The 15,835-nt window shown below is 45.3% G+C and overlaps 6 protein-coding genes across 6 annotated transcripts; 5 read left to right on the top strand and 1 right to left on the bottom strand.

Annotated features, from left to right (window-relative positions):
• The first annotated feature begins 121 nt into the window (after window positions 1-121).
• BO82DRAFT_355320 (uncharacterized protein) lies at window positions 122-1,028 on the top strand. The gene is made up of 3 exons (XM_025635418.1): window positions 122-193; window positions 314-612; window positions 698-1,028. The coding sequence occupies exons 1-3, from the start codon at window positions 175-177 to the stop codon at window positions 767-769; spliced, it is 390 nt and encodes a 129-aa protein (XP_025490808.1). The 5' UTR covers window positions 122-174; the 3' UTR covers window positions 770-1,028.
• A 498-nt stretch (window positions 1,029-1,526) lies between these two features.
• Window positions 1,527-1,945, top strand: BO82DRAFT_355319 (uncharacterized protein). The gene has a single exon (XM_025635417.1). The coding sequence runs from the start codon at window positions 1,709-1,711 to the stop codon at window positions 1,892-1,894; it is 186 nt and encodes a 61-aa protein (XP_025490807.1). The 5' UTR covers window positions 1,527-1,708; the 3' UTR covers window positions 1,895-1,945.
• A 5,191-nt stretch (window positions 1,946-7,136) lies between these two features.
• On the top strand, window positions 7,137-8,551 carry BO82DRAFT_355316 (HMG-box domain-containing protein). The gene is made up of 2 exons (XM_025635416.1): window positions 7,137-7,903; window positions 8,001-8,551. Exons 1-2 carry the CDS (start codon window positions 7,384-7,386, stop codon window positions 8,303-8,305), a joined length of 825 nt encoding a protein of 274 aa, XP_025490806.1. The 5' UTR covers window positions 7,137-7,383; the 3' UTR covers window positions 8,306-8,551.
• A 1,591-nt stretch (window positions 8,552-10,142) lies between these two features.
• On the top strand, window positions 10,143-10,656 carry BO82DRAFT_392955 (Zn(II)2Cys6 transcription factor domain-containing protein; the record flags this gene model as incomplete). Its single annotated transcript, XM_025638647.1, has 2 exons — window positions 10,143-10,316; window positions 10,372-10,656. Exons 1-2 carry the CDS (start codon window positions 10,179-10,181, stop codon window positions 10,654-10,656), a joined length of 423 nt encoding a protein of 140 aa, XP_025490805.1. The 5' UTR covers window positions 10,143-10,178.
• A 527-nt stretch (window positions 10,657-11,183) lies between these two features.
• Window positions 11,184-13,122, bottom strand: BO82DRAFT_286023 (uncharacterized protein; the record flags this gene model as incomplete). Its single annotated transcript, XM_025631526.1, has 5 exons — window positions 11,184-11,706; window positions 11,763-12,483; window positions 12,561-12,608; window positions 12,655-12,708; window positions 12,801-13,122. The coding sequence occupies 5 exons, from the start codon at window positions 13,120-13,122 to the stop codon at window positions 11,184-11,186; spliced, it is 1,668 nt and encodes a 555-aa protein (XP_025490804.1).
• A 548-nt stretch (window positions 13,123-13,670) lies between these two features.
• Window positions 13,671-15,581, top strand: BO82DRAFT_384268 (uncharacterized protein). Its single transcript, XM_025638088.1, has 2 exons — window positions 13,671-14,235; window positions 14,304-15,581. The coding sequence occupies exons 1-2, from the start codon at window positions 13,820-13,822 to the stop codon at window positions 15,184-15,186; spliced, it is 1,299 nt and encodes a 432-aa protein (XP_025490803.1). The 5' UTR covers window positions 13,671-13,819; the 3' UTR covers window positions 15,187-15,581.
• The last annotated feature ends 254 nt before the right edge of the window (window positions 15,582-15,835 follow it).

Below are 15,835 nucleotides of genomic sequence, written 5' to 3'. Positions count from 1 at the left end.
ACTGGTACTGAATGTGAAATTTACCTATAAATAATGATTGAACAGAGATCATCTGATCGAAACTAATGCAATAGATAAGGAGCAACTTTCCTTTCCAACAAAGCTTGCCGAGCCCAGGAGCCTGACGCCGGAAAAAACTTTGGACATCAATATATGCAACTATTGCCTGTCATAATGTCAACGCTCCCAAGAAGTCAGTTTGCCTGCATATAAATTTGCCTTCCACAAACAAATTTCACATTTTCGCATTTCAGCCTTTGTTTTGTCGCCATTTGCAAACATGGAGTAAGACACGAGTAGCTAATTTTATCAGTTTTGTGGTCGCAAACTGCCCACAATCAGGATCACAATCAGAATTGCATTACCATGGTACTTCAGGGAGACAAAATATTACCTTCAGACATCACTCTTACGCCGACATCCTTCTCCCTCAATGGTGAGAAATGTGCATGTTCATTCGAACTTTACGATGAGATCAATCATATGCAACCCTCGTATGAGTTTGACGGTGGTTGGTTGGTAGTCAAGGTGCCAAAGAAGAGTCTTTCTGGCTTATACTGGCCGACCTTGACCAGGGAACAGCTGCCATTCATAGTGACAGATTTTAATCGGGTAAGCAACCGCCTCTGCCCTTGATCGTGCTGGATTGATTATCCACGGAAGAGAATCCACAAATAAATTTGTAATTTGATTTTAGACCGTTGAAGTAGACGACCAAGACATAATTAGTCTTGAATGGTTTAACTCAGATTCGCACCACCAGCTCTGATGCATCTACTTCGGTGTATATGTCAAATCGAGTCAAAAGGTTGGCGATGGTCCTCCGCATAAATTCCGACCGCGTTTACAAATTCAAGGGCTACCAGCCTGGAAATTGAAGTTTTACATTTGTCATTCGGTATAAGCAGTGCCTGGCTTAGGGTAGAAACTCGTTATGAATTTGCTTCATTTTCTGCGACTTAGTATTCCGCGCGTGAATGAGAGGTTAACGGAAATGCAAACCAAAATGTGGCTATACCACTTGGAAGATAATTTTAACCAAATTCTGAGCGACAAACCAGAAAGAAATATATATTGCCATCTGTCACAATCATATGCCGTCTCAGAAAGTCGAGGAAAGATACTGCGACCCGGAGCTGCTTGGTTTTTGGAATGCTGAAACTCGTCATTAGTGGCGCAGTATTAGGCCCGAATGGGCCCGTGCAGGGGAATGTATCGCTGATCGTGGACCTGCTGAATCGCAGAGTTGGAAATGGTGACTGCCAATAAAGTATAATATGGGTTTGATCCAGGTTATCAGTATCGAGTGTCGTATTTCTATTACTCTTTGACTTTCAATGACGTCAACATGTCACAAGAAATAGCCTTTTACAACACGAGGGAAAGCTCTTTCATGAATGAGTGAACAAAGTAGTAACTTCCAAGCTCCTATAGATTATACCCTTTTGTTAGGGTATTTGTTCCCGCTCGTTAATGATGATCGACAAGGAAGCATAAACTACTCCCACTTGAGATAACTTACAATATCTGTATGTGTCTCTCAACTGGTGACCTTGGATCCCTGATGCGAGTTTCGAAACGTGTCCATCTCGCAGCGCAAAGTAACTACTTTTGGAAGAAGTTTATGAAATGCAATATGCCCTGGTTCTGGGAACTGCAGGAAGGTAGCCCAAACCCTTTTGTCTAGTTGTCTTGATTACAAGAAGTTATGCCTTTGGCTCGATACTGTAAGGTGACTTCTGAAGTATATGGAATGGAGGATTTGGGCCTTATGGCTGTAGCTAATCGTCGACGCATCTGGGAAGCGTGTGCAAGGATTGCAGACTTGTATTTGAAAGCGCTAGAAGCAACCCGTGCAGACGCCCAGACCTTCCCAAGGACTGTCGTGGAGTGAAAACATGAGGCTTTGTGTTATGATTTTCGATTCGATTCTATTTACCAAAATACTGACTCCGTGCTACAAAAGCTTCATATTGTCAACTTTGTATATCATGGCATGCAATAACTCTTCTTGCAATTTGTTCAAGAAATAGATTCTTGACGGGAAGTGTTGTCAATGTAGCAATCTAGGAACCGCTGTCACCACTCATTCTGTATTATCGCTTTAGTGATTACTGTGGAACTAAGGTAAGCCAGATAGGGACTGGACGGTAACAGTACCGCGTTACGGCTGTTGCCGTGATAATAAATTCACGGGCCATACTGTATAACAATCATAGTCATACAATAAATAGCACAGCCGGTAACGCAGGGTACTCCGTAACTAAATCAATCCTGTGGTAGCTGGGCAAATGAATGGCTCTGTTGATCTCCGTATACCTCACAGCGAAGTCGTCTCTGTGCATATTCAGAACGCGAGTCCTCCATGCACACTTTAAAAAAGGCAGTAGAAACCCTACAAATACCGCTGGACAGAGACTCATCACGCTTCCAGTGCCACTTCTTCATTTGGTTATCCTCGCTTAAATCTGGCTAGTGGTGCCAGCGCTTCTCGAATAGATATTATAGAGACCAGCCGGCAAATGCGTGCGCGGCTGCGCCAGCTTGCATTGAAATGTGGACCATAACATTGAGGCATAGTTAACATGTGCAAACGGATGTAGATTTCAACTGCACCCGAACCTGGAGAGGTAAGAAGTGTAAAATTCAGCGATTACAGCGTTTCTTGACGTAATAGATGTTGATTTGATGATTGCACACGTTCCATTATAATGAGCGATACGCTTGGCTACCAAAAAAAAAGTACATGCTCAACATCTCATAAAGTTGAGGCTTAGCTATGCTGGTGCAACGGCCCTCCTTAGTACACCAGATTCGTCTGGCGAAGTGTTGCACTTGTCGCATAGCCGAAAACCGTGCCAGCTTGCTACTTACCAAAAGTGTACTGTATCCACAGCCGCCCGGTACAACATTTCGACTTTTTGATGTCATGCTCCTTGATGTTCGACGTAACAAAACCAATGATCGGCGGATGTTAGAACACACCTGGTGCGATACTTACCAAGTTCCCTGGTCCAGTCCAAGGCCATCCATCAATCTTTAGTCAGAGCCATGGATTTCCGCCCTTCTAGTCATTCCAATAGTTTGCGTATATCTTTTTCAGCAAGCATAATGAGTGATTTACCGATCTCCTGAAACGAAGAACTAGCGGTGCAGCAGAGATCTGCGCAGGTATTGCTCCGTAAATGCAGCCGACGTCAGCTCGTACTTGAGTAGAAGGACCTCACAGCAACAATGGCTGCCGAATATTTGGCACCTGCAGCGCGTTGGCGAGATGTTGCCGAGACGCGATCGTTGGTATTGATTTCTAGTCACCGACTTCAGGTGACGAAAAGGCAAGAGCTCAGGAATACTCTAGACCCGGCTCTTGCTTGCTTGCTGGTCGATCGTATCGTTTTCGTATGTTGAAGAGCCGTCTTCCGTATTGGTGGTTGGGAATGCTAAATCGCCGCTCTCAGACCAGAATCCCAGTGGGCAAGTGTCACGTCCAAGCTTTTCGCATGGTCGAAGCTACACTGTGACGAGGATTTCGAGGTGGAGCATTGTCTACCAATGAGAGGCCTCGAAGATAGAAGGCCGTTGCATGCTGTCAACTGACACGCATCCGTTTGGTCCTAAGCTCATCACTGCCTACATACATTCTCTTTAAGTGTCCTTTTCTGCTTGGTGTAGGTTTTGGAAGTAGCAGTCGATGGTTCGAGTGAAACTGGTGAGAATCAATTATCAAGGCTCGTTGCAGCTCTTTACTCCACATCATTCTCAGGGCAAAGGTCGTCATGCACAACACCCTAAGAAAGAAGACTCTTTTTCGACCGTACAATTTCCCGCTGCATGTTTGTGTCGATTTTTGTGTTATCAGTAGCGTATGTCGAATCCAACCCGCGCCATGCAAGTAGATCTTAGATAAATTGATGGCTCCCAGAAACACTGGCATCGCAGAGCCCTGAATGCTCTGTAAAATGGATAGACTTATGTTTTCCGCAATGCCTCGTGCCATAGCCGTAGAGTTGTGCCCTTTCCTATCACCATATAGCTGTATGTGGAACAGTTCACTTTAAATAGTGCGCCGTGTAATCCAGATTGCTCGAGTGGTTCACAGCACTCGTCCAGGTTCTCGTCCAACTGTTACTTGACCAAAGAGACCAATTCAGCGGCCCGAATTAGATAGCGGTCGGTCTTCAGGGCAACTCGCGGACCTTTACATTCGGGCATTGTGAATCCAATATATCGCCGCGTTGTAAGCTCAACGGACATTTCTGTGTGCAGATCTCATAATTGTGTAGGCGAAATTGACCGGCATGGCGTTGAAAGGGATTCTCTGCGGCGGTCGGCGTAGAATGCGGGGCGGGGCGGCGAGGACGCGGTCCGGCGAGGACGAGGTCAGACTGTAACATCGCTTTCGTTGTGCAGCAGGAGATAAATCATTATCAGGCTCCGAAGAATGGGCACAGCGAGTGGAATGAGTGAGTGGGCGGCCGAGGGAGGCAGGCGATTTGACAGGAGTCGATGACTGATACTCAAATGACGTAACTTAGACTCCGGGCTGATGTAATCGGATCCTGGAAGTTTCTGCCGCAACTCGCCCGGTTGAACCTGGGATCGTGCATAGCCGAAACTGATTTCCCAGATTGATAGCTGTGATCGAGCAGCAGTCCGCCTGGCTTGATCTCGACGGCCGACTAGAAGCTCATTAGGAAGAGACAAACACTCTCTCGATCGCGGTCCGACGACCCTCAATGCCACTCTCGACGTCGAGATTCGGCTCGCATAGATAGTGTAGAGACTCATTCCATCTTTCTTTACGTCCTTCCATGGTCAGTTGTCTGCCAATTTGCTCACCTTGAAGATCCTCATAATGCTTCGACTTATCATAGCCTCGTGTTTGGAGGAAGCCTCGTATCTACTTTCTCAGAGTACGGTAACTACAGGGAATTAGTTAACAAAGAAACAGCTGAATAAGCAACTCATGCCAAGCCTCTGGTAGTGGGGCCAACAAACAATCGACACCTGTTTGAGAGTCGGACAGATAGGATCATAGCGTGATGAACGATTCCTCATAAGTCGCCACTGGAAGTTCTGCCGTGAATTCTCGAATTTCGCGGCAACCTACAACGGCAGGATATCATTATCGAATTACCTGCCACTCACAACGACGGGTGAAGGCTCTGTTCTTGTTCAAAAAGCTGTTATAGACAAATCTGCCTTGATCCGACTCTATATGACCAGCTCTAGAGGCCGCCATTATTCCTTGGGTAGCATCAGCGTGCTTGTTGTTTCTCTATAGATTGGAGCTGTGCTCGTTGAAATGTTTTCCCTCCCCGTTTCCCATCAACAGCTTGCTTTTGCGCGCTCGATGTTCCATGGTGCCTGCTTATAATAGAGATCTTATTTTGTATGTCGCGTCAAGAAATGCTGGCCATCTTCCGTACAAAACTCGTTAGTTCTCGCCATTCTCGCTAGAGAGATTGACCAGCATGTGCTTCAGCCCGTATATATCCTGCCTATCTTCTATTGAATTTTAGGCATGTGTGAATGACTTCAGGTCCTTCATAATGGATCCAAGATTCTAAATACCTTTTTAGTTAGACCTCATGCTTTGGCCCCGCTCTAGTCCGGCTACACAGGCTTTCAGGGGTAATTGCGATTCAGGACCCCTGATGATTGCCCCAGCCCAACCTTAAATTTTGAACCTTTGCGCTCGATTTCCTCTTCCAACTACGTTCCTTAGCCAGGTCTCCATCACAATTTACGGGCCTCTGGGTGGCGCGAACGCAAAGTGGCTATCACCTGTTTCCACAACAATGCTAAGCTGATAAAATGTGAGCAAGTAGGGGGTGCGGCTTGAACGCGGCCAGAAGGTGGGTGGGTACCGTAAGGGTGGGCTAGCGGGTGAGGCCTCTTTACGGCCGCGCAACCAGGGAGTTAGGGTAAGTGCGCGCTTTAAGGAAGCATGAGCGATCACCACGGTCGCGCGACAGTCACTCTCACCCATAGGAACTTCAATATCCACTTGATTTCTTTCCAGCAACAACAATTGGTGTGAAATAGTATGCTAAGATGTCAAGCCATGAAACTGACTCGAAAACATCTACTTTAGGTCTAAATAAGCTCATAATCCTATTCCCTCAGCCTGACAACAGGGAAGATAAAATAAAACATCGCTTCGAAGCCTCTCAAAACATCAACAATCACCTTCCCTTGAATTGGTCAGTTAATATAGTAATGTAGTAAAGATCAAATATTTTATGATCAGAGAGCGGAGCTTGGCCCCCTTACCCAGACATAAGCTGGACATTTATAGAAGAGGGTGCACATACCAGATTCGGAATATTTAGTATGCAGTAATCAGGATAATATCGTGGTTTTATGTAAACTGAAGTTTCAGCCTTCTTACCTGAGTAAGAAAATCACTGTTCCCCGCTCCGGAAACAAGCACAGAACCTTTGGTGATCCATGCAAATTCTGTGTCCGAGTCAATGTTACATTGCTCGGGATCTGAAATACTGACCGAAGTAAGTAGGCACCTTGGCCTGACTCATGAACCTGCATTGCATCGTACTATTAACATCGTACTATTACCAAGCCCTGTGTCATGCCACGAGTGAGTGCAGCATATTTAACACGGTAATCAGGTGACCGCCCTTGCACGAAACCGAGAGCTACTTCAAACCTTGGTTTGATTGGTCAGTACGTTGATCTCCCGCCGTACGCCGCCGTCGACTTAAGCTATGCTATCCGTACAGCAGATACGGCTGTGTCCCAGTTTTCACATTCTGCTATTCCATATACCGAGAGAAAAGTATCATTGCCTTCCTTATGCCGTCGCATACTGTTTCGCAATGATGCTGGGTACTTATTGGAAACGTCACCAAATGTGGGTTTGTCAAGCACGAGCAAAGGATATTACCAAATGCAGGGAAGATTTAAGATCATCAAGGTCTTCTTGGTACGGAGACTAGCGCGAATTGGGACGTGAGCGCTGCTGTCATTGGTTGGTAAAACCTGCCGTGGGGAGCTCACGCGTAAGGGACCTGCTACGTAGCATACATGTCATGCAACCGGCGCAGGCAGTAACCACTTCAATTTAACCCCTAAGCAAGCGCCGACGAAGCCTTTCTATTTCTTTAGAGTTCTTTCACAATTCGTGTCTTCAATGATCTGCGACCGACTTTCATTCTTACCCTATCACCTATCGACTATCCAATAAATATTTACTCACCGCCAATTACCCTAGCCTGCTAACGAACCACAACGCGGATATTATAACCACATCTACGGCAAATTATTTTTCTCTCTAGCTTCTACGAGACTAAAATCGGTATCAGCAATAGTACTACCCGGCTTCTAAGTGATCCTATCCCAACAGTCTTCGGTCTCGCTGAAATGCGGTCTAAGAATCGTGATCCGAAGAAAGAAAAGCCCATGCCTTGTATAATTCAGCCTTTAAGCGTTTTAACCAAGAACATGGCAAGAATCTCTATCAAAGATATTGAATCCTGGGTTCATCGATCCTCGGAGACTCGCATTCAGGAAGTTCAGAGGAGAAAAGGTAGAGTCACCCGCCCGATGAATTCTTTCATGCTCTATCGATCTGCATATGCGGAAAGGACAAAGCAGTGGCTCGCGCAAAATGACCATCGACTTGTATCCGAAATATCTGGCAAGAGCTGGAAATTAGAGCCACGAGAAGTTCGCCAGAAGTACGAGCATTTAGCGGAAATTGAGAAGCATAATCATTTGAAAGCGCACCCCGATTACAGATTTTCTCCAACGAAGATAAAAAGGAATTCAAAGGGCGTCGGAGGAGAGCAGCCATTCAAGATTGTTTCTGAGTCCAACTCGGGTTTGCTCCCTGCATTTGCCCTGAACACCGCTACAGAGATAAGCAATAGCGGGCATTGCTGTAAGTCAAAACATTTGAAAGCGCTTTTACAGAATAAAATCATCATCCAGTTTTCTTGCTCTATTTTGCTTACTGACCCGCTGAGATGACTGCTTAGGGCTCACATCTTCCACCAAGATATCTTCAGATCAACCTATAATGATGCCACAGAATGACCTATTGATTCAACATATTTCTGACCTTGAAAGAACGAGCTTTCAAAACACACCCTACGATCATTCATCTTCAACTAATTTCCTGGCACCATCATACTATAATACTCCACAATTTGCCTCCTCGGCTATCATTCTAGAAGATCTTGTGCAAAACACCCAACCTTTAATACCTAGATTTGAGCTTCCTAGTGCTGATCAGGTCTCTAGCCTTCACAAGGTGTCATGGCAAGGGTTCTATACAATCTAGGACTGTTCCTCAATAAGGTCTATGTTATAGTCATGTATCTTCTCAGCAAATATGGTCTAACTCTGGAGAGAGAAGTTTGTTGGTCATAGGGATGAAGTAAGTTAGAAATATTACACGAATATTGTGGACAGATAATAAAGTATTAGCCATATTTCGATTCCAGACGGCTAGCTTTTACAAAGCGGCGCTTAGTTAGATTGCGCTGTGAGCAATTGGCTTCAGAACCGGTGCCGTTACCATTATCACCTTTTCACGCCAGTCGTTGCGAGCTTCTTCCTATGTAGAATATCTCCTGTTTTCTGCTTGGCTCACACTTCCTTTCAGCTTGTCAATAAGTTACTTAAAAAATGGCGACACATTTAGCTCAATCAATTCTTGATACTATCCACGATATGTTGATCAGCAGTAGCTTAGTGCTTCTCAAATGGCCGCGGCTGCTGGTTGTAGTTAACGAGCAATGTTCCGACTGCGATCGAATCTCCAGACTACCTTGAGCTTTTTCGACTAACTTAAATTGGATTCTCAAACGCTCGAATCTGGAAGTGGATAAATGCGGGCGGTCGGGAAGGCCAGAAGCATGCTATGTGCTTCAGTAGATCAGCTGAAGCTCCCAGAACTATGTATTAATGGAGAGCCCCGCTTGGACTTCCCATTGTTTATTGGTTGTCCGCCAAGCGATAAAGAAATTAGTGCATGCAAATTTGATCCCCTGGAAGTCTATGCGACCGATACAAATTGAAGCAGATACCTGCACCTCGAGGGAAACCGGGATAGCCCCTACAGTTTGTAGATTGACCTGTTCATGATGGATCTGGTTTCCTTCGCTAGGCTAAATTAGGATCTGCTATCTTCTACAACCTGTCACAGTTCCACCGATCACTGTAATGCAACAAACAATCCAACATTGCTGAGGTTAACCTCACGCTTGACCCTCCGCAGCACCGAACTGTGGCCATGAGGGAGTAGAGCTTGCGAGTGCCCCAAAAAGGGGCTTTCTTAGCTGATACATCGAGTAAAACCCCAGAACCATTAAGAATCTTGTAGATTCCAATGACATATCTTTGCTGTGCTTCTATTTGCTTGGACGTTACAAGCATCTGCCAGTGACCAACAGTATCGGCAAGATATTGTATCACGAATCCAACTCATCGGCCACCTGCATAATTCGCTCACCACTAACGGATACGATCAGCACCCGCGTATTTCGGGCACTTGTAAGCTGAGTATCGCTTAAACGAGCACCGAAAAAAATCCCAAGTCATCCGAGTCCGCTTGCTATCAAAGCCCATGTTGACAACGGACATCAAACTTTTTGGCGCTAGCTGCCGGAAACTTGTTTGATGTTTGTTCGCAGCACTACGCATAAAAAACCTTCAATTCCTAAGGAAAGGTATAAGATAAAAGAGTTAGATACAGTACTATCACGTACAGATCCTTCCGGCAAAGTGGTCTTTTGCAGGCTTATATGTAAATACAACAGGGGGAAAGTGTCTCAGCTATTGAATGTCAGTCCTCAAATAAATATTTGTCCTACTTATGAAGAATACAAGACTAAATGTGACGATGCTCGACCGGGTCTGAAATTACCCACCCAAATTCTGTGAAACTCAACCAGGATCATGCATTTCTTTGTTTGCTACGACAAACATGATGACAAGCACATCTCGAAAAGTACCCCTCGTCAAAATGAGGTTTGGAGATATAAGAGGTCATTTCGCATCTATCTTTATTGAAAAGAGATGATTATTCACCTTTGTTCGTTGATAATTTGTTGTATCGTGGGCACACAAGTCGCTTCTACCGGGTGGTGAGTATAGATATTCTCTTTCCAATAAAACTCTAGATATTAACATGACCCACGAGTTACCAAAAAATGGCTAAGACCCCAGCATTTCGGGCTTTACTCCCTGCTGCTACACCGCCATCTCGAATCCTGAGTGCAAAGGGTTCTGGTTCCACACAGACTCGTCGATCCTCAGCCTGTCTAAAGTGTCGTGAGAAACGTGTCAAGGTAAGATATCTCAGCTGCAGTCGATCCAACGCTACTGACCGCCGATTATATCTAGTGCGTCGGCTCATCGCCTTGTCAAGCCTGCACCGAAACCGGAACAGCCTGCACCTTCGAGTCGTCTAGAGATAGACGTAGGAAGTCAGCTCTCATCTATGCAGAGCAGTCTGCTCAGAGATATCAGGAAATCTTGAAGCAGCTAATACGCACTTTGATGTTTGGTAATGATGAACAGATCTCTGCGTTGAAGGAATCCGTCAGATATCATGCTTCTGTAGAGAGTTGCTTAGACCTCCTGGATTCGGAGTACCAGCCAAGCTCAACACCCTCAGAGACAAGGTAGTGGAGAATATTGGGACTCAAAGCCTATTAGAATACTGGTTTGCACCCGTCTACCATCACATTCAGCAAACGTCAATCTCTACTTTGCTGAATACTCTATACCAACAATTGGGAAAGGCTCATGCGCAACTTTCGCAACTTTCAATCCAATAGTAACATTCTCCCCCCAGAAAGATAACTAGCTTGACTATGCTATCGCTATTGTTCTATTTCTTTGGTTTGACAAGCTCCGCCTTTATGAGAGAACTTTGCCTTCTATTAGACACTGCAGCCGAACTTTACACTGCATATAACCAAGAAATCATAGAATCCCTGGTTATGAGTCTAGCAAGTGCTTGTCGCCAAAGGGGTAGCAGCTTGTTAATTATTGAGGGTAGGATAAAAAGGCTTACCTATGCACCCCTACGACGCCTAAGTAGATTGGGACTTTCTGTGTCGGTCACTCGAGATATGGAATATAACAGCGTCCTGATGAATACTGCCTGCATTGTTGCTATGAAAGTGACAAGTGGTACTTAAATCTTGTTATCAAGTATCTCCCTGGATTAAATGTATCTGAAGCTCTGTACTTGCCCGCTGCATGAAATCTAGGATCCGAAGCCATGCGATGTGTACGTCTCTTCTAGTAGTATCTTCCCTGTTGGTCGGAGCATTCTTGGTAGCAGTTTTACCTCTTTTTTTACTGCCACCCTTGCTACCCTTGGCAAGAGATTCACCTCCGGGCCTCGCCGTGGAATGCTCAGCATCATACCTGGACATTGATTCTGCATGAGCATTGAGTTGATTGGCGCACTCCCAATACACTTTGCTTGCTACCAACCGTGCCATGTCTGCACTGGAAAATAAGTCCTTACACTGTTCGAAGATCAGTGTGATATTTAGGTAATCCTGCAAGGATAAGCTCTCATTGCAGAAAGTGCTCCCATAACGGGCTTGAAGAGCGGTAGTGGAGATTGTTGTGCTAAGATGTGAACGTGTATAGAAGTGACCTCCAACGGTAAATGAATCCTCTGGGGTAAACACAGCATGTGGGCAACCTGGTGGCATAACCCTTCGCGATTCAGCTCAAATCCACAAGCAAAAGGTTGAATCTTATCGTTAACTTACAATAGATCACCAGGTTCAATGATTATACGTCTCCATCCGTCCTCATAATGTTCTGGAAATTGACTCCCACCTGTTGCGAGTCTGTTGGCCGCCGAGGTAAGATCACTAGGCACGTACCAGATCTTGCGGCCGGAAATTCCGATAATCCAGGTTAAATGCCCGGCAGTATCAAGATGAATTGGTGATACGGAGTTACGGCCGGATAAGAGAAGAAACTCTCGATCCGGAGGAACTGTATCATAACTTCTCAGAGACTTGGACACTGATCCCCGCTTGCGTAAATATGCCGTTCGAAGCAGATCTGATTGGCGTACAGGTGCCGGAACACAAGGAAGATATAAATTCTCCATATCAAGGAAGTTCAACGCCGAGCGACTCATTGGCGGTGACTGGAAATATTTAGCCACTTCAGCGATTGGTACTTCTTTGGGCGTGGCCGCATCTTTAGCGTAGTCGATGGCCTCTAGTTGTTGGACGTTGATCTTGGTGAGAGACGCGATAAAGTCGGTTATAGAAGTAGGCATATCACCAGGGATAGGGTGCTGGTTGGTATATGATCGCCAAAACAGTGGTTTCAAGAATAGGCCTTCCAGCTTATCGTGTAGCTGGTCTTCGGATGAAATGTAAATCACTCTATCTCCTGGATCTAAGCTCTCACGCTCTATAGATGAGAGAAAATCTTGAATGCCTTTCGCGCTTTCGCTATCTCCCGGGTTGATATCTGTTGATATTGGGGCTAAGAAAATCTATTAGCTTATAACCCTATCTTCATGTGGTCAGACTTGCCTTGCTGTGGACTGTAAATAGGACTTGATATATCGATGCTTTTTATTTGTATCGGAAATACTGAGAATATTAGCAGATAAAGATTAAAAAAATTGGAGTCATATACAATTCCTTTTTGGCACATTCCTCCGGGGAACTTTCTTCCCCAACTTTTGTCCATCTACATAATGTTAGCTTTGCTTTAACCGTACCTCTATCACTTACCATTAATCACTTCCTCCCTCTTGTTGTCCAAAGCTTGAAGTCTAGCACGGGCACTTTCGTACTGATCTTGAGAAAGAGGATACCTGTTCAGCCAAGACTCGATAATCTTTAAGCACTTATCAAAATCACAAAGATGTGCAAGACTGGTAAAAGTGAAAGTGATAGCCACTAGGATCCAAATATAGTCACTTAATTGCCGGATTTTTTGAAGACGGCGTCTGACGATTCTGTGTTGTTTTGTTAGGGATGCATTATAGGTAAAGTAATATGTCTGAGAGATAAATTCCGTATATTTAATTTGTTCGTCGTGGCTAAAACTAGTTCGCTGTCGAGCTAGGTTCTCACAGAATTCATGTGGTGTGAGTCCCATAGTAATAGGGCTATAGTTTGGCCGTCGGAAGTGGGCAGGGAATTGGGGGCTTTGGCGATGGGCGTATGGCAATATTGGGTGAAAGTCGAAGTAAAGTCGACGGCAAGTCAAAGGGAAGTCAAAGGAAGTCAAAGGAAGTCAAAGGGAAGTCAAAGGGAAGTCAAAGGGAAGTCAAAGGGAAGTCAAAGGGAAGTCAAAAGGAGGCCAAAGGGCGTTGAGACACTTTAGTAGGCGACGACGGACTGTTGCGGAGCGCGACCCGCGGGGTAGGAGATCAGAGGTCAGAGGTCCGAGCGGTCTGGGCGTTAAAGCTGACAGGCGAAAAATACTCAACTTGCGCATGCACTCCAAATGGCCCAAACCAACCATGTGCCGCAGCTGGGTTTACAGTCACCCTCCTAGCTTCCCGCCACCTTTTTGTTTGAGCAGCCGCCGCCCCACCTGAGCGCATTGGAATCTTCGCCCACCACAGAGCAACGATCCCGAGATAGTTAAGCCCAACGCTTACAATTTGACGAAAAGTGTTACCCCTCTTAATTTATAAAACCCCAACTAGGCCCGGAAAAAAGAAGATTCAACAACCTTTCTTGCCTATTCCTCCTTTTCAGAATAATTCGTTTTGTCTTAGTATAATTCTTTACAACTTTGACACTTTTAAAGCGGTGTTGTAACAACTTATGGTTGCACTGAGATAACCATGGCGGAAACGATCGGACTTGCCTCCGGGATACTTGCATTGGCGACGTTTGCCTTTCAAACCAGTGTCTCTCTTTATGAGACAGTGAAAAGTTTTCAATCGCATCCAAAGCGTGTCCGTGACCTTCTCGGGGAGCTGGAAGCTTTGAGCGCCGTGCTGGCACCCCTTGTTGATCTAGTAAAATCGACATCTGAGGTTGGTCTATCAGTCCTCGATTTGCCGTTGTTCCGATGCGGCAATGCCTGCAAGGAGTTCCAGCAAGAGCTACTCCGATGCGCGTCAAGATCGAGCAGTAGTCGCGCAAGTTTCCGTGATTGGGCAAGATTGACATACATGGGTGGCAATATTGATGATTTGCGTGACTTGTTGGCAGGATACAAAGCTACAATCAATATTGCCTTGACCGATGCCACACTGTAAGTTACCATTAACCATCAGTTTTAGTCCTATTACAATCTTCTGTTGTTTATTAATCTCTCATCAGGCGCCAATCTACGGTTGCTGTTGAAAGCATCAGGGACTATGAGGGTCTGATTCAAGATACGAAGGAAGACCTAGGGGCTCGACTTGAGAATATTGATCAAAAGTTAAAGCAGCTGGCTGAGAAGAACGGAATTCTCTCTGAACTAGATGCAAGTGAACTGCACTCATTGCAGGAGGAGCGCCGGAGTACAGAAAAATGCCTTCAGATTTGCGCCCAGTTGTCAAGCCATATCGATCAAATTCAGCTGATATCCGACAATGCAAGCCCTGCTGACGGATCTGAGATGGCTGATATTTCGCCCGAGACTGTCACGAATGAAGGCTTACAAGAATGTAAAAGGAGCCTAATTGCCACAACCGTCAAGTTGGAAAAGCATATGCAAGAGGTCATGGATCGGCTGCTCGCGAAATCGAGAACTACTGTTTCTGATGAAGATGCTCAAGATTTGTCGCGGCTACGTGACGAATGGGAGGCCGCTCGGCAGTGCTTAGATATCTGCTCCCGTGCGGATAGTCACTTCAAGGAGACTGTCAGTGTTATCGAAAACCACGGCACTGGTGACGCTTTGCAGTTTATGGTTTCCGCGAATGGGAAAGTTCTTCATGGAAAAAATCGGGGTCTGGGTTGGAGGAACAGACAAGTAGGAGGCTATATGAGCAACGAGTCAATCCAGCAGCTATCACGAGACCTCACAGCTCACCACACTGTTTATTCGAGAAATGAAGAGCCCATCTCAGAATCCGATACTTTACCACGCGCCAGCGATGCGGCGGGGGATGAGACGGTCCCCGAATTTAAGGAACGCTACGGGCGAGGTTTCACCCTAAGATCGGCGCCGACACCAGAGACAAACATATCGTCCCGCAGTGCGAGTAAGCAGTAGAGCTTCAGCCTGTGATCTTGCCACAAAAAGGCCCCATGTCAAGAAGGATCTGATTTTCCACTTGTTCTTTTTCTAATTTGTCTTCTATTGTTTGAGATCTCATATCAACCTCCTATATTCTTTCCTAAATAGCTCTGGCATTGCCATGAAGCCTTATTCTTGTTAGTAAATCGAGAAATACCAAGAATTTCTGCTACGACCCTTCTTTCCGACTACAACAAATACTTACTTGATATGTTCTGACTAATGGTTGAAATTTGAATGGCGAAAGTTGGTCTCGAAGCTGGTGCTCTTTGTCCCGTGGCCGACAATTACTGGTATATCGGGAGATATCTACGTCAGGTTGTGGCATGCTTGCGGAGCTCATAAAACATAGAAAATCAGTAATACTTTCCAAAGAGATGAGGGAGGGGTTTGTATGGTATTCTTGAAGCAAGTATAGCGTATGGTGAAGATCACTTGTAGGGGAAATGTACAAAACTTGTGGTTTTAGACTTGGGATCGGTATCGGTACTCATGAATTGGGAATATCATTGTTAGATGATCTCCATTGTGGCCCACATCATTAGGCAGGAGTTTTCGTTTCTGGGAAGGAGACACACATGACCGAAATATTGTCATGCGAAAAGAAAAGTCAAGGATCATCCAG

The sequence above is a fragment of the Aspergillus uvarum genome (genome assembly GCF_003184745.1).
Source record: "Aspergillus uvarum CBS 121591 unplaced genomic scaffold BO82scaffold_35, whole genome shotgun sequence".
Taxonomy (NCBI): domain Eukaryota; kingdom Fungi; phylum Ascomycota; class Eurotiomycetes; order Eurotiales; family Aspergillaceae; genus Aspergillus; species Aspergillus uvarum.
This window is presented reverse-complemented; position numbering and strand designations above follow the sequence as displayed.